Genomic DNA, 23,526 nt, shown 5'->3' with positions numbered 1-23,526 from the left:
CACATCAATCAAAATAGAATCTAACAGAACAAATCAACCCAACAGAACACTGCTATGCCCTGTGTCTGCGAGGGGAAAAAAGAACCTCTAATGCTCTTCATTAAAAACTTTTTTTTTTAATCTGAGGAATAACTGACATATATAACATTAATTTCAGGCGTACAACATAATAATTTGATATTCACATATATCGTGAAATGATACCACAGCAAGTCTACTTAATGTCATCACCATATATAATTGTGCAAGAAATTTTTTTCTTGTGATGAGAACTTTCAAGATCTACTCTTAGCAACTTTCAAATATGCAACACAGTATCATTAACTATAGTCACCATGCAACAGATGTCTCCATGACTTATTTGTAACTGGAAATTTGTACTTTTGACATCCCATCCTCCATTTTGCCACCCCCTACCTCCTGTCTCTGGCAAACACCAATTTGTTCTCTTTATCTGTGAGTTTGGTTTTGTTGTTGTTTTTAAGTCTAATGCTATTCAAAAGCCTGACTACATGTGTTTCATGAACATAGGACACTTCTGGGATCATATTTTATAATTTATACATATTCTTAAGGCTTCTTACTAAGAAGTTAAATATAACAGATGTTCTTTTATCCTAAAAAAATAAACAGAGCTCTGTTAAGAAAATATGATAGAATGATTTTCAATCACAAATCTATTTCAAAACATTCATACTTTTTAACTGTGTACCATGTCCTCTGGGGGAAAAAAAAAACAACACACTTATTTCAAATTCTTATTTTCTCTTTTCCCCCACCACCACACCTTGAAAACTTCAGTCTTTGAAACATTCAATATCCACCCACTCTTTATTTGACCCTATATATCATACAACCTGAAATAGAAACAAAGACTGGGAAATTAGCTCGTTTTTTCCACCTTAGTGTCAAACAAAAGTACAAATAATATTCAGTGCACGTGCTAGTTACCTTAGAACTGCCAATCATGCTTGTTTTGAAACTCTTTGATTTTCAGAACTGTCAATCATGTGTGTTTTGATAGAGATGCCAGTGTAGAAATAATGCTTTAAAAGACGTGATCTTCATTAACACGTTAATAAATAAATAGATTTCATTTGTAAAACTGGACTTAAGGATTTTAGAGAAATATATACAATTCTTGAAAAATCAAAATTAAAATATAACAATAAAATAAAATTTAGAGAATTTGGCTCCCTAGCCATAAATATAAACATGGCTTAACCACAAGGATATTATATTTCAGTAAAAAGAGAAATGTTCCTTAACTGACACTAATCAGTAGTTGTATGACAATGAGTGGGAATGAGAGAATCAAAACTGACCTAAATCTGGGCATTTAAATTTTTATTTTTCAAGCATACAAAAATATCAATATAATCCATTCCCCTTCTCCACCTCCCCAATACAACCAGACTTACTATCTAGTCATTCATGTCTTAAATCAGATACCAAAATGTCAACCTCACTATCCATACTGAGTCACCAAGACCTGGTTCTTCTACCTCCTAAATTGCTAATGAAAGTCTCCTCTCCTGACCCTCAGACTTAATTAATGTTCTCATCACTTCTTTCCAGAAGCTTCTTTATTGGCCTAACTCATTTCATTCTTCCAATATAGGCTCCACACCACTGCCAGAATGATCTCATTGAAACACAAACCCAGTCTATGTTTTAATGCCTCTTTATCACTTTCAGAACAAAGCCCCAATTTTTTAAAATGATATATAAATCCCTTGAAGATCTGACTCCTGCCCATCTCCCCACTCTCTCATCCCTTCTCAACTTAAGCCAAGTAAGCCACTGGAGTTCTCAGAAAAGCCAGAGTCTCTCTCACTTAAAACTTTTCCAAGTGCAGGCACTTTTTACACTTTGTATCTCCTACCCTTCATCCTTTACAACTCAATTCAATTGCTAGTTCATCTGGGAAACCTTTTCTGACAACCTAACAGAATCACTGATCCCCTCTTTTCCAATCCTGTAGGATACAGTAAATAGAACTTACACAGTGTAATGTATATTAATTTACCTCTCTATCCCCGACTGAATCATCGACTCCCTGAAAGCAGGGAATCTTTAATCTGAACATCAACAGCATTAAACACAGAGGTGACACATGACAGCTGCTAGTTAAATGCTTGCTGACTCAGTGAAAAATTGCACCATGACCTAGTTTATTTAAAAATAAAATGAATGGATAAAGAAGATGTGATATATATGGAATATTATTCAACCATATAAAAGAATGCAATCTTGCCTTTTGCAACAACATGGATGGAGCAAAAGGGCATTATGATAAGCAAAATAGTCAGAGAAAGATAAACACCATATGATTTCACTCATATGTGGAATTTAAGAAACAAATGAACAAAGGGAAAAAAAGAGGGGGGGGGGGGAGAAAGAAACCAAGAAACAGGCTCTTAACTATAGAGAACAAACTGATGGTCACCAGAGGGGAGGCAGGTGGGGGGCTGGGTGAAACAGGTGATGGGGATTAAGGAGGGCACTTGTGATAAGCTCTGGGTGACGTATGGAATTGCTGAATCACTACACTGTACACCTGAAATTAACATATCATTGTATGTTAACTATATTGGAATCAAAATAAAAACTCAATTTAAAAAACAATAAAAATGGGGCACCTGGGTGGCTCAGTGGGTTAAGCCTCTGCCTTCGGCTCAGGTCGTGATCCCAGGGTCCTGGGATCGAGCCCCACATCGGGCTCTCTGCTCAGCAGGGAGCCTGCTTCTCCCTCTCTCTCTGCCTGCCTCTCTGCCTGCTTGTGATCTCTGTCAAATAAGTAAATAAAATCTTTAAAAAAATAAAAATAAAAAATAAAAATAATAAAATCAAAAGCTTAATTCTTGAGACTGACAAATTGTACTACAGGTACATTTCAAGCCAATCAAACTAAGCAATGCTATACAAGATAATACTCTGGGTTTAATAATGCTCTTAGGGAATTTACCCATTAACTTACAAATGTATCTAAGAATTGATATCAACTCAAACAGTATTTGAGGTCCAGTAATCCCATCTTATTTTCACTAATATTCCTACTGGAGGTGTAAAGTCTCCACCACAATAAATACTCATGTTCAAGACACTCAGCACATTGACTAGTTCAACAAACACTGTCCTGAGATGTGACAATCTCTATCAAAGGCATCAGTGGACACGCAGTCAATGCAGGCAAGACCCCAACCTAGTTACACTTCACTTATCAGGAAGTTACTAATCTGGTGACATCAAGTCTCCACAGAACCCAATGAGAACTAAGCAGAGGAGTTTAGAAGCTGTCAAAACACATGTTGAAGTCCATCTGCTAAAGTGCATACACTTTACTTACAGAAGAGGCTGAGAGGTCATCCTCAAATACCAGATGCTCATATTTTAAGCACAATAAATCTGGTGATCAATTTCCTGGGCATCAGAATATTAGAAGAAGAAAATTAAAAAGTTCAAAAAAGCTAAAAATGGAGACACAGGTAAAACAGCAGAGAAAGAATAATGACATCTAAAGGCAAAACACAAAAACTACAGAATTGGAGTGTTGTGTAGCCAAAGAGCAATAATTCTATATATTTGAATTATAATACAACACAGATATTAATGTTTATATTTATGACCTTGGTTCATCAAAAGCAAAGACCAAAAGCTAGGTTAAACTACTTTAGGTCTGACAAGGTTCAAGGAAAGTAGATGACACATTTTATAAAAAGACTCAAAGAATTAAAAATTGAGGTGTGCCTGGCTGGCTCAGTGGGTTAAGCCTCTACCTTTGGCTGAGGTCATGATCTCAGGGTCCTGGGATTGAGTCCCGCATGGGGCTCTCTGCTCAGCAAGGAGCCTGCTTCCCCCACCTCTCTCTGCCTGCCTCTCTGCCTACTTGTGATCTCCCTCTCCCTCTGTCAAATAAATAAATAAAACATCTTTTTAAAATTTTTTTTTAATTTTTTAAAATTTTAAAAAAATTCACTTAAAAAAAAGAATTAAAAATTGAGTATTAACATGTAAAGAGTCAACTTTCTACAATCTGCAGAATAAACTTTTTTTGAAATAAGCACTCCCAAATAACAGGCCAGATGACTCTTAGCTCAGATCACTGTCAGACATTAACCAACTCCTGTGACTATAGGTCTCACCGTAATTATGTTACGCATGCATTCTGAAACAAAGCCTTATCAGTGGTAACTCTACCCAAACATATCAGATCACGCACACCACAACCAAGGATATTGTAACAGGCTACCTACAATTCTTCAACAGAACTCCCACAGAGCCTTCCCACCACACTGTCTTCAGGGTCCCTGGTATAAAAACTGGCTCATATGTGAGACCATTTTCAGAGGGTCCTATGATACTTAGTAACTATATGTTGTGGGATCTGGAGAGCAGCACAGCAGAGTGAAAAGAACATTCAAGGGCTGTGCTGGATACACACAGCCTCAAGTTTGAATCCCTGCCTTATTAATTACCAGTTGGGTCACTGCAGCATATTATGCTCAGAGACTCACTTTCTTCATTTGGAAAATGGAGAAAATATCTCTTACTTTCTTTTAAAATTCAAATTCAATTAGCCAACATATAAGTACATGATTAGTATCAGATGTAGAGTTTAATAATTTATCAGTTGCATATAACACCCAGTGCTCATCACATCACCCGTGCCCTCCTTAATGTCCATCATCCGGTTACCCTATTCCCACCCACCTCCCTTCCAGCAACCCTCGGTTTGTCTCCTATAGTTAAGAGCCTCTCATGTTTGTCTCCCTCTCTGATTTCTTCCCATTCAGTTTTCCCTCCCTTCTCCTATGATCCTCTGCGCTATTTCTTATATTCCACATTTTAGTGAAACCATATGATGATTGCCTTTCTCTGACTGATTTACTTCACTCAGCATAAAACCCTCCAGTTCCATCCATGTCAATGTAAATGCTAAGATTCATCCTTTTTGATGGCTGATTAACATTCCGTTGAGTGTGCGTGTATGTATGTGTGTATATACCTATATATATATACACACATACACACACACACACACACCACATCTTTATTCATTCACCTGTTGATGGACATCTAGGCTTCCTCCATAGTTTGGCTATTGTGGACATTGCTGCTATGAACATTGGGGTGCAGGTGCCCCTTTGGATCACTACATTTGAATCTTTGGGGTAAATACCTAGTGCAATTGCGGGTCATAGGGTACCGCTATTTTTAACTTCCTGAGGAACCTCCATACTGTTTTCCAGAAAGGCCATCAGACAATACATATGGAGTGCCAATGTAGGTTTTCAAAAAACTAGTTATTATGTTTATCAGATGGGAATATGGAAAGGGAACAATCTTAATTCACACTAGGACAATTTTTGTGAAACCGTGTGCTGTGTTAATAACAGAAGAAAAAATGTCTTAAAAAAAGGGCAGGTGACAGGTAAGAGCTTTATGTTTTTAAGTCACAGTGAAGCCCTCTGACTTATAGACTGGCTCATGGAAAAGTAGGTTAAAGTGAGAACTCATTAAAAAAGCATACACATATACTGTGAAGACATAAGGTTAGCAAATAATGCAAATATTCTGATAGAGGTCCAGGCCTTCTCGCTGAGGAGAGGTCCATTCACTGGAGCTCTGCACTAATTTCTTTATATAAGCAATACCCTTACTAAAATGTCTGGGAGTGCCAGAATCAGCCACTGTAAAGTAAAACAAGAAAAGAAAGACAGTTGGAAAGCAATTCCTTCCAGATTTTTACGATTCCCCTTCCCCATCTTTATGGTTTACTTGCCCAAACTAATTCAATAGTAGTTTCTTAAAAAATACCTCTCCTTTATGAGGATCTTTCCAAAACATTAAAATTAGCCTTTCTTAAGAACAAAAATCCTTTCCATACTCATATTTTATTAATTTATGCAATAATCAAAAAATTACTTTAACAATATGAATAGGTTTTGGGGGGCGCCTAGATGGCTGAGTCATTAAGCATCTGCCTCTGGCTCAGGTCACGATCCCAGGGTCCTGGGATTGAGGTCTGCATCGGGCTCCCTGCTTCTTCCTCTCCCACTCACCCTGCTTGTGTTCCCTCTCTCACTGTTTCTATCTCTGTCAAATAAAAAAATAAAATAAAATAAAATAAATAGATTTGGGAACAAGCACAACTAGCTTTAGCTAAAGATATAGTTGAACGGAAGAAGTAAAAAAAACAGATATTGTAGAGGACCACCAATTTCTAATTTTCCAGTTAATGTTGGTATCAGTCAGTGGGTTTTAGAGAAGAAAATGTTGATTAATTTAGCAAGTCAGTTAATGCAATGATAACTACCAAAGAACAAAATGCCTGAGTCATTTGCTCAAATCTGTCATAATCTGATTTCTGATTTCAAGTCACAATCTGACATGAAAGAAAAACAATACAATGGTTAAAACTTTTAAGGTTGGTATTGTTAGAATTAGGCCCCATCCACACCTCCAAGATCTCTGAATTTATTTATTTCTATTTTGCAACTCAGTCTAAGTGGATCACAATACTATTATTCATGCTTAAATACCATAGTTTATACTCTGATGACTGTGACTATTAATATAATGTCTTTCTAGAATCTTCTTTTAGAAGTATTTTTCAAACTTTTTTTTTTTGTGGTAGAAATATACCATTTCCCACATACACATTTTTTTTTTTTAAGATTTATTTATTCACTGGAGAGAGAGAGTAGGGAGGGGGAGAGAATATCTAGCAGACTCCCTATCAGTGGAGCAGATCTGTGGTCTGAGATCATGACCTGAGCCAAATCAAGAGTCAGACACTTAACTGACTGAGCCACCCAGGTGCTCCCTGACTCTTTAAACAAAGTGCTCCAGAATTGTAATGTATAAAATGAAGATGGAGCCACTCTGAAAGTAGGGTCTAATTTCCCGGCTACCCCAGAAGAGTCTCTGAAACCTTTCTGCAGAACTCGAGAGCTTCTTGGGACAGAGGCTGAAAGTGTTCCTTTAAACTATCATCAGGGATGCCTGGCTGGCTTAGACGGTAGAGCATGTAACTCTTGATCTCAGGGTTGTGAGTTCAAGCCCCATGTTGAGAATAGAGCAAGGTATAATCAAAAACAAGTATCAAAACAAAAAAGCTATAGAACTTATTAAAAGGCTATCACTTAGCTAATTAGAATATTCAGTTAACCAAAATAATTTCTGATTCTTATCAGTTGCTCTGAGTTTGAAACACCATCAACTATATTAAAAGCAATAATGAAAGAAACAAGTGTTGTTAAGGATGTGGAGAAAAAGGAACCCTTGAGCACTGCTGGTAGGAATATAAACTATTGCAGCCACTGGAGAAGACAGTATAGAGGTTCCACAAAAAGCTGAAAATAAGACTACCCTACAATCCAGTAACTCACTACTGGGTATTTACTCCCAAAATACACACATACAAAAACTAATCCAAAGGGATATATGCAGCCCTGTTTACTGCAGTATTACAGCAGCCAAATTATGGAAGTAGCCCAAGTGTCCACTGATAGATAAATGGTTAAAGAAGATGTGATATATACACACACACACACACACACACACACACACACACACACACAGAGTGGAATATTATTCAGCCATAAAAAAGAATGCAATCTTGCCATTTGCAACAACACTGATAGAAGTAGAGAGTATATAATGCTAAGCAAAATAAGTCACTCAGAGAAAGAGAAATACCACATGATCTGACTCATACAGAATTTAAGAAACAAATGAGCAAAAGGAAAAAAAGAGAAGAGACAAACCAAGAAAGAGATTCTTCACTATAGAGAACAAATAGATGGTTACCAGAGGGAAGGTCGGTGGGGGATGGGTGAAACAGGTGATGGGGATTAAAGTTTACATTTATCACAATGAACCTTAAGTAATATACCGAATCATTGAATCACTATATTGTACACCTAAAACTAATATAACCCTGTATGTTAACCATACTGGAATTAAAATTTTAAACTTTTAAAAGATCTTAAAAATAATGAAAAAATTAAAACATTTTGCCAAACGGGGCATTTTATTAAATTTGACTTATTTTTCTTTGCATTTAATTAACTGAAACTGTCCTAAAGTGGAACAGATTCAACGACACAGAAGTCAAACTGAAGAGAAAAAAATGGTTCTCAAAAGGAATTAAAAAAAGCAGGTCAGGCTGATGAATGATGAACAAATTATGTAAAATATCTGCATCTTACTTGTAGGCTCTTAAGTAAATGTACCAAAGCAAGAAGTTATGCCATTACTCAGTCACCCCCCACTAAAATCTGCTCAGAGGCAGCCTGACATCACGGAGGTGGAGAGCAAACATGTGTCCAGCCAAAAAAGCTGCTCTCTCTAGTCATGTAATCTAAACTTGTAGATATGAAAAGGGGATGACCAGAGACCTAGCTCGATCTCATTACTTTCTCATTTGTTATTATCATCTTTCTACCAACTATAAAGAAAACACGTAGATCTAAATAAAATATTTCCCACCCACAAATTTTGTCTTGGATACAGGTAGAAAGGCAAAGTAACTGAAACAGTACCTAAGCTGATTTGACACTTTTCTGTAATACTTTTTTTTTTTTTTTTTTTTTTAAGAGGGGAAGAGTGAGGGGGAGAAGCAGAGGGAAAGGGAGAAAGAATCTAAAGCAGGCTCCATGCTCAGCATGGAGCCCGACATGAGGATCAGTCTCATAGCCCTGAGATCATAACCTGAGCTGAAATCAAGAGTCAGACACTTAACCAACTGACCCACCCAGGTGCCTCAATACTTTCAAAGCGTAAGTTACAAGTAACTATAAGAGACCTAGGGAAGGGTTTTGGAAAGAACCTAAGCATTTCTACATATGAAATCAAGAAATTTAAAAAATATTTTAGGAAGAGTAGAAACCTTTCCATGATGAATTAAAAACTGGACAACAAAGGATTTGCTAAGATAGAAAGTTTCTCCCCAGAAAACAACGTATGCAGAGAGGGAGTTGTAGTTGTTACCTACATAGCCATTAAGGTATGTATATACACAGATAGGAAGGGAACAAAAGGAACCAAACTATTCAAGCCAAATCTTGACTAAAGTAAACTACTCCCCTTAGCACATTATTAGAAATAACATTACCAGTCTGTAGGACCAGAGAGGAATAGAATTTAAGCCGTGACTCTTGTTTACCATTAGAAGAATTAACAAAAATGCACTCTGAGGGTATTTCAGATTTTCAGCAGTAGAAGTAGTAATCAAAGCCCTTTCCTAACTACTGTTATATTCCACCTGCCAGATATTTTGTCACATTATCCCTTTTTACTAATGTAATTACCAATTTTTAAAACCCATTTGTGTACTTCTTTACTATATATTCTCCATCCCTCCAGTAGAATTTGTTGCCCCAGCTTCACGAGAATAGAGAGCTAGTCTGACTAGTTTACCTGCCCTTACGAAAGTGCCTGCCAAACTGAAGAGGTCCAGTAAACATTTGCTGAATGAGTGAATAGATGGATGGACAAATATATCAACTCCTGCACTCTTCGTGATCCTCAGCCATGAATGTATTGATTTTGTGAGTGATTTGGGAGTTGAAGTGGGAATTTCTACGGAGAGTGATTGGGTCCTGGGCAATCAGATGAAAGCAGGAGTTGAAAGATAACTATTGTAGGTAACTAAAAAACAAAGAGATGCAGGCATTTAACTTTGCTAAATACATAAAAAATTTTAAAAAGACTCTAATACAGAGACTGCTCCACAGGCTATTAGATAATTCACTTGAAAAATTATGAGCCATCCATGTCACCCCCAAAAATCTTTTGTTAAACAGATTGCTTCGCTGGCAGGAATTTATGTGGAGATGAGGGTTTCAACTATATAGTAATTTCTGTAACAGAATATGTGCTTCGGTGGTATACGTATAGTTTTCAATGAAAAATTAAGACAGTAAATATTGCAACAAATTCTAGTATTTAAACACTTAAAGCTATACTGTACATAAAATAAATTCAAACTGTATTATGGTACTACTAGAGAAATATCTAGTCACAAAAACTGATACTTAAAATTCTGTGATGTAGGAAATAAGGTCTGAGAATCAAATCAGAAACTCTAGTTTCTAAGGCATTTTGTAATATTATGTTCAAACATATAACGAAAAAAACTGATGTTTTAGAATTTTAACAAAATGGGAAAAAACAGTATACATAAAAGAATATCCACAAAGAAATAAATACCCATGAAAGAAATATCATGAACAAAGTTCTAACCACAAACATAAGGAAACACGTATGCTATATTTGCAAGTTATAATAAATCTGACTGAGCTGGTGAAATGCTCGTAATTCAGCAGAGTTATCTGTAAAATGTATTTTTTGTAAAGTTAATACCAATGTTCTGGCTGCAAGTTAGGTCAGCTTGTAAGAATGAAGATGGCCATTGCACCTGAGTATCATCCATGGGAGCACAATGAAAGCTTATCAATTGCAGGGAGATGAGAAGATTTCTTTGTATAAAATAAAACAGTACTTCAATTTTAAATATAGAAAATGATATATTTTCTATTAATGAAAAGTGATCTGCCACAGCCACTACTGACAATATCCAAGAGCTTAGGACGCCTCTCTTAAAGGATAACTTTAGGACCACCTATCTTCACACTTGCTTCCTGCAAAACCCTCATCAATAGGAATTCTTGAGAACGTCATCATTACTTCACAGAAATCCAAATCACCAGGATTTCAAGAACAGTAATAATAGTAGCATCTGTTTATTAATGCCAGTCACCAATCTAAATCTTTACATACATTACCTGATTTAATCCCTTCAATGACCCATTACACAATAGAAAGGAACTATTAATATCTGCATTGACAGACTTATTCTACTTAGAAATCTTTTGAGTTCTTACTATTTTTGACTAAGCATGTATGTTATTTGATACCAAGACAAGCTATCTTGAGCCATTACCTCTCAATGTGAGGTAGCATAAGCAGCCCGTTTTCTTTCCTAGGTATGACCTGGTTCATGGCATTTACCTTGCAAGACACTGTTTAGCCTGTGATTATCCGAGGTAGTGGTGTGCTAGAGCCAGTGGGAGCTGTCTGTGTACACGTATTCCCAACTCTGCACTCAGGGGCATTACATTGGTAACTTAAGATTGGCCATGGTGAGGGGCCCCCTGGGTGGCTCAGTTGGTTAAGCAACTGCCCTCAGCTCAGGTCATGATCCTGGAGTCCTGGGATCGAGTCCCACATCAGGCTCCCAGCTCCATGGGAAGTCTGTTTCTCCCTCTGACCTTCTCCCCTCTCATATTCTCTCTCTCTCTCCCAAATAAATAAATAAAATCTTTAAAAAAGAAAAAAAAGGACTGGCCACGGCGGGAGTGTTTTAGACCACAGAAATTGGCAAATCCGGGCCTTTTCTATTGGAGAACTAATTATTAAATATTTATTCACATGCCACTGATCTGAGGAAATTTTTATTAAGTTTGTCAGGTCCAATTCAGATTCAGGGAGAATGAGTTTATGTCTCCGAATCATTTGAGCCCAGTTATCAATTGGACCAACTCTCAGCAGAGAGGCAACTCATTTTCATAACTGTTCTCTTAGAGCTAAAGCAGATTCTTTCCCTATTCATCTCTACACTATGACTCATTCTTAAACATCACTAACTTCTTAATCACTGTAATTCATCCTAAGACACCAATGAGTACTAGAGTCACCATTACTTTATGTACTATTAAGAATAAAAAACATTGCCAATTAAAATGACATATCAACTCTAAGATGCATCCTGGTACCAAAAATACTGAAATTTTTAAAATGTGCACATTAAAAACAGATGGGCAAAAATAATTTCTATACTGCTTACCACTGTTTTCCAATCCCAGAATCTTAGTTCCACATCTCCTTTCACTCTTGATATGCTACTCCGAGATCTCCTACCTTAATGGTTTCCCCAGTGCATATCTATACTCACAAGTATCTTTATTTGTAAGTTATAAACAGAATGAATTCTGTTCTATAATAGGGAAGATTATAATTCTGAGAATAGATGCAAAATAAGAAAAGAAAATGATAAAGCATCGGAATTTGGTAGCAGGAGAGGAAAGGAGCATGAAGAAGTAGAAAGGGAAGCATCTCTGAGAAGCAGTAGACTATGGAACAGAGAAGGAAGCAAAACAGATTATATGTAAAATGGCCTGAGCAATATGTATCACTATAAAGCTTGTTTTAATTTCATGGCAGGGAATAGTTTACTACCAGGATGAACATCAAAATCTTCCCCAAATGTGCTCTCGCTGCTTTGAGAAGATATGAACTTAGCCTAATGTGACTAAAATGACATGACATGAATCCCACCTAACTTCCCTAACTAACATAAGAGAAATAAAACATATTTTCTGACTTTTAGCAAATCACCAATTAAAGTTCAATAATACTTTTGAGGTATCTCGACTTTTATCAACACTCTCAAAACACCTGGAAATGATTCTACTTACTCTCCATCCACTTCTGGTCTTTTACATACACAATGAAACTTGCCGCCAAAATCTATATAAAGATCATTTTCTACAATATGGAAGATTTGTCCAATGACTAGTTTATCTTTGGCAGGTCCCATCTGTGTAAGAGGAGAATGTCTCAGCATAGATGCAAAGGATTCCACATTTTTTGGAGAGCCCTAAAAAAAAGAGGAGAGATTTATATGCATATAATTCAAAATAAAGATATAATATGATAGATGTAATAAAATCTTACAGGGGAAACTTTTAAAAGTCAACATGCTGTATATTTATATTTTGTGCAATAGGAAAAAATAATTAAATGGAATTTTCCTTGAAAAAACTAGATATACTCTTCAACTTCCTCTTCCTCCCTTTCCTTTTTGAAGAGGGAACCAAGAAAAGCACTTATGAGAAATGATGCTGATGTCGTGGCTCACAGTAGAATCTGGAATATGAGCAAAGTAAGGACTATCCTTAGATAAAACCTCCTACCATGGGGACAGAGGGGGCTCAGAGTCTGAGCATGTGAGTAGGGCATCCAAGAAGGTGATTAACTTTATTCCTAATACTGATCATCGGGGTGGGGGGGGGGACACCTTCAAATTCAAGTTTAGTGGGAGTAACTAAACAGTATGGAGGTTCCTCAAAAAATGAAAAAGAGAATTACCATATGATCCATTAATCCCACTATTGGGTATTTAACCAAAGAAAATGAAAACCAATTAGAAAAGATACATGCACCCCCAAGTTTACTGTAGCATTACTTACAATAAAAGCAACCCAAGTATCCAGTGACAAATGAATGGATAAAGAAAATTCAGTATAAATATACAACAGAATATTACTCAGCTACAAACAAAAAATGACATCTTGCCATTTTCAACAATATGGATGGAACCTAGAGCATATAATGCTACATAAAATAAGTCAGAAGAAAGACAATTATCAGATGATTTCACTCTGATGTGGAATTTAGTGATTTCACTCATATATGAAATTTAAGAAACAAAATAAACAAATGAACAATAAAAAAGAGACAAATAAAAAAAGAAGACTCTTTAATAAAAAGAACAAACTGGTGGTTGCCAGAGGGAGAAGTAGGAGAGGGAAGGAATGAGTGAAACTGATGAAGGGGATTAAGAGTACACCTATCATATGAGCATTAATGTACAGAACTGCTAACTCATATCATATACTCCAACTAATATAACACTGTATGTTAATTATATTTCAATAAAAAATAGCCCAATAAAAGGGTTATTTTTAATTTAAATACAGATTAAGATAAAAGTGATTAAGGATCCTTCAATTACCAGGATGAACATGAGTTCTTGCTATATAGTATTTTTAAACAGTTTTGTTATAATTTTCTTCTTTTTCCTAACGCAAAATTTCAAAGGAAAAATAGCTTCTTGTTTTGTGCTGCTCATTTTCTAGGAGTCTTCTTACATACTGAATGTACTTGAGGTATGACTGAACCTATAATGCAGACTCCTTACTTTTTTTTTTTAACTTACAAATTTTTTTTCCAAACACATGGTTTTTCAGAAATCCATGAGTACAGACTTATACCTTCTACTCGTCTTTAATTTGTGTGTGGTGTGGTATGTGCATTCTCTGGCTCAAACTAAGGGAACTACTAAGTTTTTGTTTGTGAGAGCTAATTACAGAAGAATACTAACAATTTAATCTACCTACATTACATATTTGGAGTAAGTTTTACATCTGTTATTTCAGGGAGAATTATTAAGAGTTTGACAGTATGCTTTCTTTACAAACTATAAAACCATTTTATGACTCATTTTTAAGGCATGTAGTACTCCAAGGATTACAAACTTAGATGCCAGGCTGGGTGGGGACGTGGTGAGCAGCAGAATATGCGGCAGTCTCAAGGGCAGAGCCACGACTCAGCTCCAGCTGCAGCCGCAAATCGAGTCCAGGGCTGCCACATCTTTTGATTCTCCAAGAAAAGCCAAAAATCCATATATGAACGTAAAATTCCCAATTTTGCCATGTTTATTTTTTTTTTTAAAGCCTTTTAGGGACGCCTGGGTGGCTCAGTCAGTTAGGTGCCTGCCTTCAACTCAGGTCATGACCCCAGGGTCCTGGGATCAAGCCCCACATCGGGGTCCCAGCTCCTTGAGGAGCCCGCTTCTCTCTCTCCCACTGCCTGCCACTCCCCCTGCTTGTACTCTCTCTCTCCTCTCTCTGACAAATAAATAAAATATTTTTAAAAAATAAAAATTTAAAAAGCCTTTTACTTTATCAATCTGGTAAAACACACTCTGACCCAAAGACCAAAAACTTAGGACTTCTGCCTCAAGGAAAAGAAAGTCAAAAGAAAAGAAAGTCAAAACATTTGGCTGATTCCAAGTACCTCAGACGCAGGAAGGTTATGGTGACAGATTTCAGTGAGTCAAAACTCACTGGGAAGGAATCCTGAGCACCCAAGTGCTCATCTAAACCAAAAACAATTCAGTAGATCTACATGCCAAACAAAGGTGAAAAGGTAGCAGGAATATTACGCTTTCAGCCAAACTACTAGTTTTATAACTCCACAGAGTATATTAAAGATCCTTAAACAAGCACCTCAAAAAAATAGCTCTTTTTGTAGAGAGCCAAGGGCAAAACAAACTCTACACAGACACAGGCTATGAGTTGCCCTCTAGAGGTAGCGCAAAGAGTCACACCAACCCAGCAGGGACAAGAGCTGCTACTATAACATTCCACTAGGAGCCACTATGTCATCCGTAAAGGCTCTGACCAGAGCAGCTGAAAAGAGCACTGCTCAAAGACAAAGCAGAGTATCAGCTTCTGAGTCTCACCCTGCTTGCAGTCAAAGACGGTCCTTTCCTCTTCTTCCCATAATCTGCTTTCTCATTACCCCACTTTGGTGGTTGACAGCCCCTCCTTCCTCTCTCTCCTTCCTTTTCCTCCTTCTCGTCTTTTTCTCCCCCCACCACCTTTGGAAGATTTTCAGTTGAAGCCATGGTCCAATTAAAACAGCTTTAAATGATGGGAAGATACAGCAGTAAATCTAATAGTTAAACATTTATTGAAAATGATTTAGCCATCACTAGGGCCTGTTCCTAAAATAGTATGATCTCCTTTATAACTATGAAGAGATGTTTGAGCTAAGAGTAATAATACAGTAGAAGATATTTCTTCCTAAATTTTAAAAAATAATTAAGTGTTAACAACTAATTATTTAATAAGATCTCCTAAGATTTAAAAAAAAAAAATCTGTTGTAGGGGAGCCTGGGTGGCTCAGTGGGTTGGGTCTCTGCCTTCGGCTCGGGTCGTGGTCTCAGGTCCTGGGATCGAGTCCCACATCAGGCTCTCCGCTTGGCGGGGAGCCTGCTTCCTCCTCCTCCTCTCTCTCTGCCTACTCGTGCGCTCTCTCTCTGTCACCTAAATAACAAAATCGTTAAAAAGAAAATCTGTTGTAAAATATTTACATTAGAAATTTCATAAAATTATGAAATTTTTATACTGAAGCACAATCAACATATAATATGATGACATTATAAAAGTTTCAGGTATACAACATAATGATGTGGTATCTGGATACACCGTGAAATGATCACCACAATAAGCCTGGTTAACATCCATCACCATATATACTTACAAAATAATTTTTTTTCTTGTGATGAGAATTTTTAAGATCTGGTCTCTTGGAACTTTCAAATATACGACACAGTACTATTAACTATAGTCAACATGTTGCATTCCCTTGACCTATTTTATAAGTTTGTAGCTTCTGACCCCATACACTCCCCCACCCCCCATCCCACCTCTGGGAACTCCTAATCTGTTCTCTGTATCTACGAGCTTTTTTTCTTATGAGCTTTGTTTTTATTTTTGTTTGTTCAGATTCCACATATAAGTGAGATCATACATATTTGTCTGCCTCTGTCTGACTTGTTCCACTTAGCATCATGCCCTCAAGGTCCATCAATGTCGTTGCAAATGGCAAGATTTCCTTCTTTTTCATGACTGAACAATACCCATTATATATACATATATATGTATATGTATATGTATATGTACATATACATACTTCAGTTTTTTTATTCATCCATCAAAGGAAACTTAGGTTGTTTCCATATCTTGACTATTATAAATAAGGCTGCTATGAACATGGGGGTGCACACATCTTTTTGAGTTAATGTTTTTACTTTCTTCAGATAAACACCAGAAACAAAATTCCTGGCTCATATGGTAGTTCTATTCTTAATGTTTTTTTGGAAACCTCTGTGCCATTTTCCATAGTGGCTGTAGCAATTTACATTGCCACTAACAGTGTACAGGGTTCCTTTTTCTCTACATCCTCACAACACTTGTTATTTCTTATTTTTTTGATAATAGCTAGCAATATCTCACTGTGGTTTTGCTTTGTATTTCCCTTATGATTGACTATGTTGAGCATTTTTTATATACTTGTGGGTCAACCATATGTCTTCTTTAGAGAAATGTCTATTTAGAATTTAGAAATGTCTATTTAGAATTTAGAATGCTATTGAGTTATATGAGTTCTTTATATATTTCTAATATTAGCCCCTTAACAGACATAAGACTTGTAAATATTTTTCTCCCATTTAGTAGGATGACTTTCATTTTGCTGATGGTTTCCTTTCTTTGCTAAAAGAAACTTTTCAGTTTTATGTAGTCCCACTTGTTTATTTTTGCTTTTGCTGTTTTTCCCTTTGGTGTCAAATTCAAAAAATTCTCACCAAGACCTATCTCAAGGAGGCTACCATATGTTTTCTTCCAGGAGATTTATGGGTTTAGGTCTTATGTTCACAGTCTTTAATACATTTTGAGTTACTTTTTTGTGTATGCTGAAAGACAGTAGTCAAGTTTCAGTCTTTTGCATGTGGCTGTACGGTTTTCCCATCACCATTTCCTAAAGAGACTATCCCTTTCCCTTGTTTATTCTCGGCTCTTTTGTCATAAATTAACTAAACATCTATGTGTGGGTTTATTTCTAGCTCTCTATTCTGTCCCATTGGTCTGTCTGTTTTTAATGCCCATAACATACTGTTTTGATTACTATAGCTTTGTAATATAGTTTGAAACCAGAGACTGTGGTGTGTCCAGGTTTGTTCTTTTTTTTTTTTTTTTTTTTTCCAAGATTGCTTTGGCTATTCAGGGTATGAATAATTATATTTTAAAAGAGATTTTAAATTCAAATACTGTTTGAATTTTAAATACTGTTTTATGTTCCATTATTTTTGCTTATACTTGTTACATTTCACAGTAGAAGTCAATGTATTTTCAGTAAGTGAAATAATTTTACCACAAACCTAAGACCCTTGGATTAACCTCAATTTGTTTTTAAATTGTACACTTACTATTCTATTTGGATGCTATGTCAAGTAATCAGACAAAGCTCTCCTTCAAAAATCATAATCTAGAACCATTTCTGAATTCCTCATTTACTTGTCAAATGTTGTCTAAAAATAATAAATGTAGCCTCAATCCACGTTGACAACAACATTGTGAGCTCCTCTTACGCTGATGCAGGCACACAGTCACCCACTGGGTATACCATGGAGTTCAGTCTAACCCTGGTTATGGAAAATATTCTATAAAGCTATAAGTTGTAACAGATAAAACAGGTACCTTAGAGGTGACTGCTTCCTTTAAGAATTAATCACAGAATTCAGATTCCTGAAGTATCCCTGTTATTCTACTGTACCATTTTTTCCCTTTGAGGCCTAAAAGTTGATCAGGACTGTCCTGGTGGAATGGGGGAAGGTGAAGGGATTACAAATACAGCAAACAGTATCACTTTAATTTATTTTATTAAATGTGTTCAGTATTGAGTGCCTGTCATGTACCAGGCTCTCTTCAAACCTTGATGTAAAAATATGTAAAATGGTAGGGAATACAGAGTTATGCCAACATGATAACGGAGATTAGGGGCTAAAAACTTGTTGTAAGCAACTGTTACACTCACATTACATTGTAAAGAGTCTTGTACCATAGGCTAAGTGGCACTGGATTCAGAAGAGGTGCGCCATTAATGGGGTAACAGTACTTGTTCCTTGTTTTAAAAAGAAAACTTTGATAGCTGTATGTAAGATGGACCACAGAGAGAGGGGAAATGAAAAGAGAACTGTTAAGAGTCTCCTCCAGTTAGCTAGGATAGAGATGATAAAGGACTTACACCGAAGCAGTGGCCACAGGAATATAGCCTAAGGAACAAAGACACATTTACCAAATAGCACAGGAAAGGTTTGACCTCCAACTGGCTATAGAAAATAAGGCAGAAGGGCAGCCATGAATGAGGTGTAAGAGCAGTACAGTAACAGAGTAAGTTAGTTTTGCACATATGAGGTTGTGATACCCATAAAATTTCAGGGAATACTGGCTATCTGGTAGGTAGTTAAAGATAACGGTGTAAAGGGGCACCTGGGTGCCTCAGTCGGTTAAGTGTCAGACTCTTGATTTCAGTCAGGTCATGATCTCAGCGTCATGAGACCAAGCCCCACATCAGCTCCACACTCAGTGGAGTGTCTACTCCCTTTGCCCTTCTACCCCCATCATACCCTACCAAAATAAATAAATAAATCTTTAAAAAAAAGAAATAATGGTACACATATTTATGTACGTACGAACATAAATTTACACATTTACAGTGACATTATATAGAGATACTATTTCTTCAAAATAAACATATCAAGTGCTAACTAATAATTTCTACATAGGACTAATTTTTCTTTGTATTACATATTATAGAAAATCTAGGATGTGAAGTCCATGTATTAAAGTTTCAATGTATATTAACTATATATAACTTTCATGCATATGAGGACATTTAATATATAGCTTGGAATTAGAGGCTATCAGTGCTAAAAGAAACATGAAATATCAACTAGTCCAACTACCACATTTTACATGCAAGTACCATACCTGCTATTCAAAACTACATAATATGGCTAAACAGTGATTCTTAAATGCAAGCTGCTTTGGAAGCTAGAAAAGTAGATAGAACAATTATTTTAAAACTTAAAGGAAACATACAGCAGAATAACAGAAATACTCAAGAAACTTCAGTTTTATGACCAACTCTGCCAATAAATAGCTAAAAAATCTTGAGGAAGTTGTAGGTCTTAAATCTATCTTCTCATTTGTAAAAGAAAAAAAATGGATTGGATAACTAACAATTTTATTAATAGGAATTCTTAAATATTCTACAATGTAAAAATGATTTTCTAAAATAATAAACATTATAAATGGAAAACAACTTCCTAGTACATATTGGAACATATGCTCAACGATTTCTTTTTTTTTTTTTTTTTAAGATTTTATTTATTTATTTGACAGACAGAGAGCACAAGTAGGCAGAGAGGCAGGCAGAAAGAGAGGAGGAAGCAGGCTCCCTGCTGAGCAGAGAGCCCGATTGGGGGGAGCGCGGGGGGGTGCAATCCCAGGACCCTGGGATCATGACCTGAGCAGAGGCTTTAACCCACTGAGCCACCCAGGCGCCCCTGCTCAACAATTTCTTAGTGAAGAGGCATGATAAGGAAAAAAAGAGTTTAGAAATCTCTATAATAGAGATACACCATAGTAGCAGGAGAATAATTATGTTCAACAGGGAGAAACGGAGGCTGGATAATCAGTGGCTGTCTGTCCCCCTCTCTGATATGAGCTTGAGCCACACCCTCACAGATGCTGGGAGGCAAGTGGAGAGATGGACACAATCTGGGACCAAAGGATGCTTTAAAGGTTTCTAATAAGACAGAAGTTGTCTGACCAAAAGATAAGGCATGGAGGTATATACACAAAACTGTACTTTCAACCATTCTGGGATATCAGACACTTCTAAAACTGAATTAAATGTCATGTTCTAAGATCCTATACAGTTTCTTTCTTTTAATTGAAGTATAATTAACATACAGTGCTGTATTAGTTTCAGGTGCACCATGTAATGATTCAACAGTTCTATACATTACTCAGTGCTCATCATGGTAAGCGTACTCTTAATCCCACAAATCTATTTTCCCCACCCCCACCCACGTCCCTTTTGGCAACCATCACTTTGTTCTCTGTATTTAAGAGTCTGGGTTTGTTTGGGGGTTTTTTGTCTCTTTTATCTTTGTTCATTTGTTTTGTTTCTCAAATTCCACATAAGTGAAATCATATGGTATTTGTCTTTCTCTGACTTATTTCACTTAGTATTATATCTTCTAGTTGTAGTATTATGCAATTTCTTTAATAACAGTCATCACATTTAAAATCAATTGTCAAATGTTTGTCTTCTTTGCTCTACTTTGAGACAGAAAAGGAGATATCTGCTGTGTTCACTACTAAAAAAGTTTACATGAATATATTATCTTAGTTCCTGGAAGCCAAATAAATAGGATGGATGTATTTCCTGACTATTCTAAAAAGACTCTTCTGAAATCAATTTCCATCCTATCCAAGGCACCGTCCCTTTCTGTTATCCATGTTCCAATGTTTAACAAACTCGATGGTCAAAACACGTTTTCAGGGATCTGCTATAAAATGCACTGCAGGGGCGCCTGGGTGGCTCAGTGGGTGAAAGCCTCTGCCTTCGGCTCAGGTCATGATCCCAGGGTTCTGGTATCGAGCCCCGCATTGGGCTCCCTGCTCAGCAGGGAGCCTGCTTCCTCCTCTCTCTCTCTGCCTGCCTCTCTGCCTACTTGTAATCTCTGTCAAAAATTTTTTTAAAGACTCTTAAAGACTCAATTTGCTTCCACTCAGAATAGAGGCCTATGGTGGGGGCGGGGCGGGGAGCGGGGGAGTGGGTGGGAGGAGGAGTCACATGATTAATGGTAGTTTGAGCTCAGGCCCATTCCCTGAACTCACTGTGGTTATCTCTCCAGTTCTAGAATGTATAATGGGAATAGATTTACTCAGCAACTGGCAGAATGCCCACCTTAGTTCCTTAATCTGTGGAGTGAGGGCTATTAAGGTAGGAAAGGAAAAGTGGAAAATACTAGAACTTCTCCTACCTAAAGTACAAGTAAATTGAAGGCAATACTACATTCCTGGAGGTACTGCAAGGATTAGTGCCAAGGACCTAGAAGATACAAGGCTGGTGATTTCTACCACATCCCCACTTAACTTGCCTATGTGGTCCTGTAGAAAACCAACAGGTCCTAGATAATGGCAATTTATTATCACAAACTTAATGAAGTGGTAACTCCCATTGCAGCTGTTGTTCCAGATGTGGTTTCAAGGCTGGAGGGAATCAAATATCCCCCAGCACCTGGTATGCACTAACTGATCTGAAAAATGCTTTCTTTTTCTAGATCTGCTAGTAAAGACTATACACTTCAGGGTTATACCAATTCACCAGCTCTGTGTCAAATTGGTCGACAAGGACTCTGCCATTTCATTCCACTGGATATCATGTTGGTGTGTCACACAAACCTATTGGACCCGGAAGCAGAAAACTACAACTACTCTAGACACATGTATTCCAGAGGGTGGGAAGTAAGTCTCACAAAAATGCTGGGCCTTGGTGAAATTCCTAGGAGGCTAGTGGTCTGGGACATGTCAAGATGCCCATTTTCCCCACTAAGAACAACGCATAGTACTTACTGGGTCTTTTTGGATTTTGGAAGCAACAAATACCTTATTTGGACATTCTTCTCCAACCCTTTCACCAAAGTAACACAAAAAGCAGCGAGTTTTGAGGGGGGGCCCAGAAGAAGACAAAGCTCTGCAATAGGCCCAGACTACCAGGCAAGCTACTCTACCACTTAGGGTTTATGACCTGGCAGATGTGGTAGTGTTTCAAGTTTCTGTAGCAGAAAAAGATGTAGAATGGAGACTTTGCCAGACCTCTCTAAGCAAATCATAATGCAGAGTTGGAGCGGTCCTGAAGGACACTGGTAAAAGAACAGCCCCCCAGTGGGCAGAACTGTGAGCAGTGTACTTGATGGCTTTGCCTGGAAGGAAAGACAGCCTAAAATACAGATCTATAGTAATTTGTGTAAAGTGACAAGTGATTTTGCTGGATGTTCAGGGATTTAGAAGGGACATGAATGAGAAATAGATGACAAGACAAGGTCTGGGAAAGAGATATGTGGACCGTTTTCCCTGAATGGGCAAAGTGAGAAAATAAATCAGTCACATGTAATGATTTCTTCAGCAGAAGGAATCTGAATAATCAGGGGATGATAATCGGTCCTATGGATGTCAATTTCCTTCCCCAGCTATTCCTGTCTCCACAAATGGGTTCAAAATCAAAGCCACCCAGCAGCAGGGATGTGCTTCTGTCTTAGTGGTAGAGGGGGCATCTCAACAAGTCCCGGATTGTTAGCCAATGAAAAATTTCACCAAGGTGGCAAGTCCCTGAATTTTTATGATGGAGGTTACACATGGATTCAGAAACATTCAGAAACACTGACTCATATTGATTTAGCTATAGCCACTGCTAAATGACCAATCTGCCCACAGCAGAGACCAACAGCGAGCTTCCAATATAGCATCATTCCCTGAAATGATCAGATGGCTACCTGGTTGCAGGTTACACTGGGCCATTCTATATCGAAAGAACAGTGATATATGATCCCTGGAATAAACACTTACTCTAAATATAGATTTGCCTTTCCTACCCACAAAGCTTCTATCAAAACCACCATCGGTAAACTTAGAGACTCCCTTATTCATTGTCCTGGTATTCTACACAGCAGCTTCTAACCAAAGAAATCATTTTACAAGAAATTATGTGTGATAATGGGCTCATGACTATGGAATTCACTGGTCTTACCAGTGCTGGGCCTGGCAGACTAGTGAAATAATCCTTAAAAAAAAAAAAAAAAAAAAAACTTTCTATTTGAGATCATTGTAAATTCCCATGTGATTAAAAGAAATAATACATAGAGATCCCTTCCCTCCTTTTACCCAGTTCTCTCAAGGTTAACATCTAAGATCATATAAGATACCACAACCAGGAAAATGACATTGATACAATCCACCAATAATATTAAGATTCTACCAGTTTTATATGCAATTACTTGTATGTATATTTAGTTCTTCACAATTTTATCACATG

The 23,526-nt window shown here is 37.1% G+C and overlaps 1 protein-coding gene across 4 annotated transcripts in view; it reads right to left on the bottom strand.

Moving 5' to 3' along the window:
• The window catches only part of MRPS28 (mitochondrial ribosomal protein S28), a 132,561-nt gene that overhangs the window by 97,669 nt on the left and 11,366 nt on the right, over positions 1–23,526 (bottom strand). For all 4 annotated transcript variants that reach the window (XM_032869140.1, XM_032869142.1, XM_032869141.1 and 1 more), the window contains exon 2: positions 12,486–12,667. In XM_032869140.1, coding sequence (XP_032725031.1) covers positions 12,486–12,667 — 182 coding nt within the window. The remainder of the gene's footprint in view (positions 1–12,485; positions 12,668–23,526) is intronic.

Source organism: Lontra canadensis, unplaced genomic scaffold, assembly GCF_010015895.1.
Source record: "Lontra canadensis isolate GAN:19392208 unplaced genomic scaffold, GSC_riverotter_1.0 scaffold37, whole genome shotgun sequence".
NCBI lineage: Eukaryota > Metazoa > Chordata > Mammalia > Carnivora > Mustelidae > Lontra > Lontra canadensis.
The sequence above is the reverse complement of the archived record's forward strand: the minus strand, read 5'-3'. Positions and strand labels throughout refer to the sequence as shown.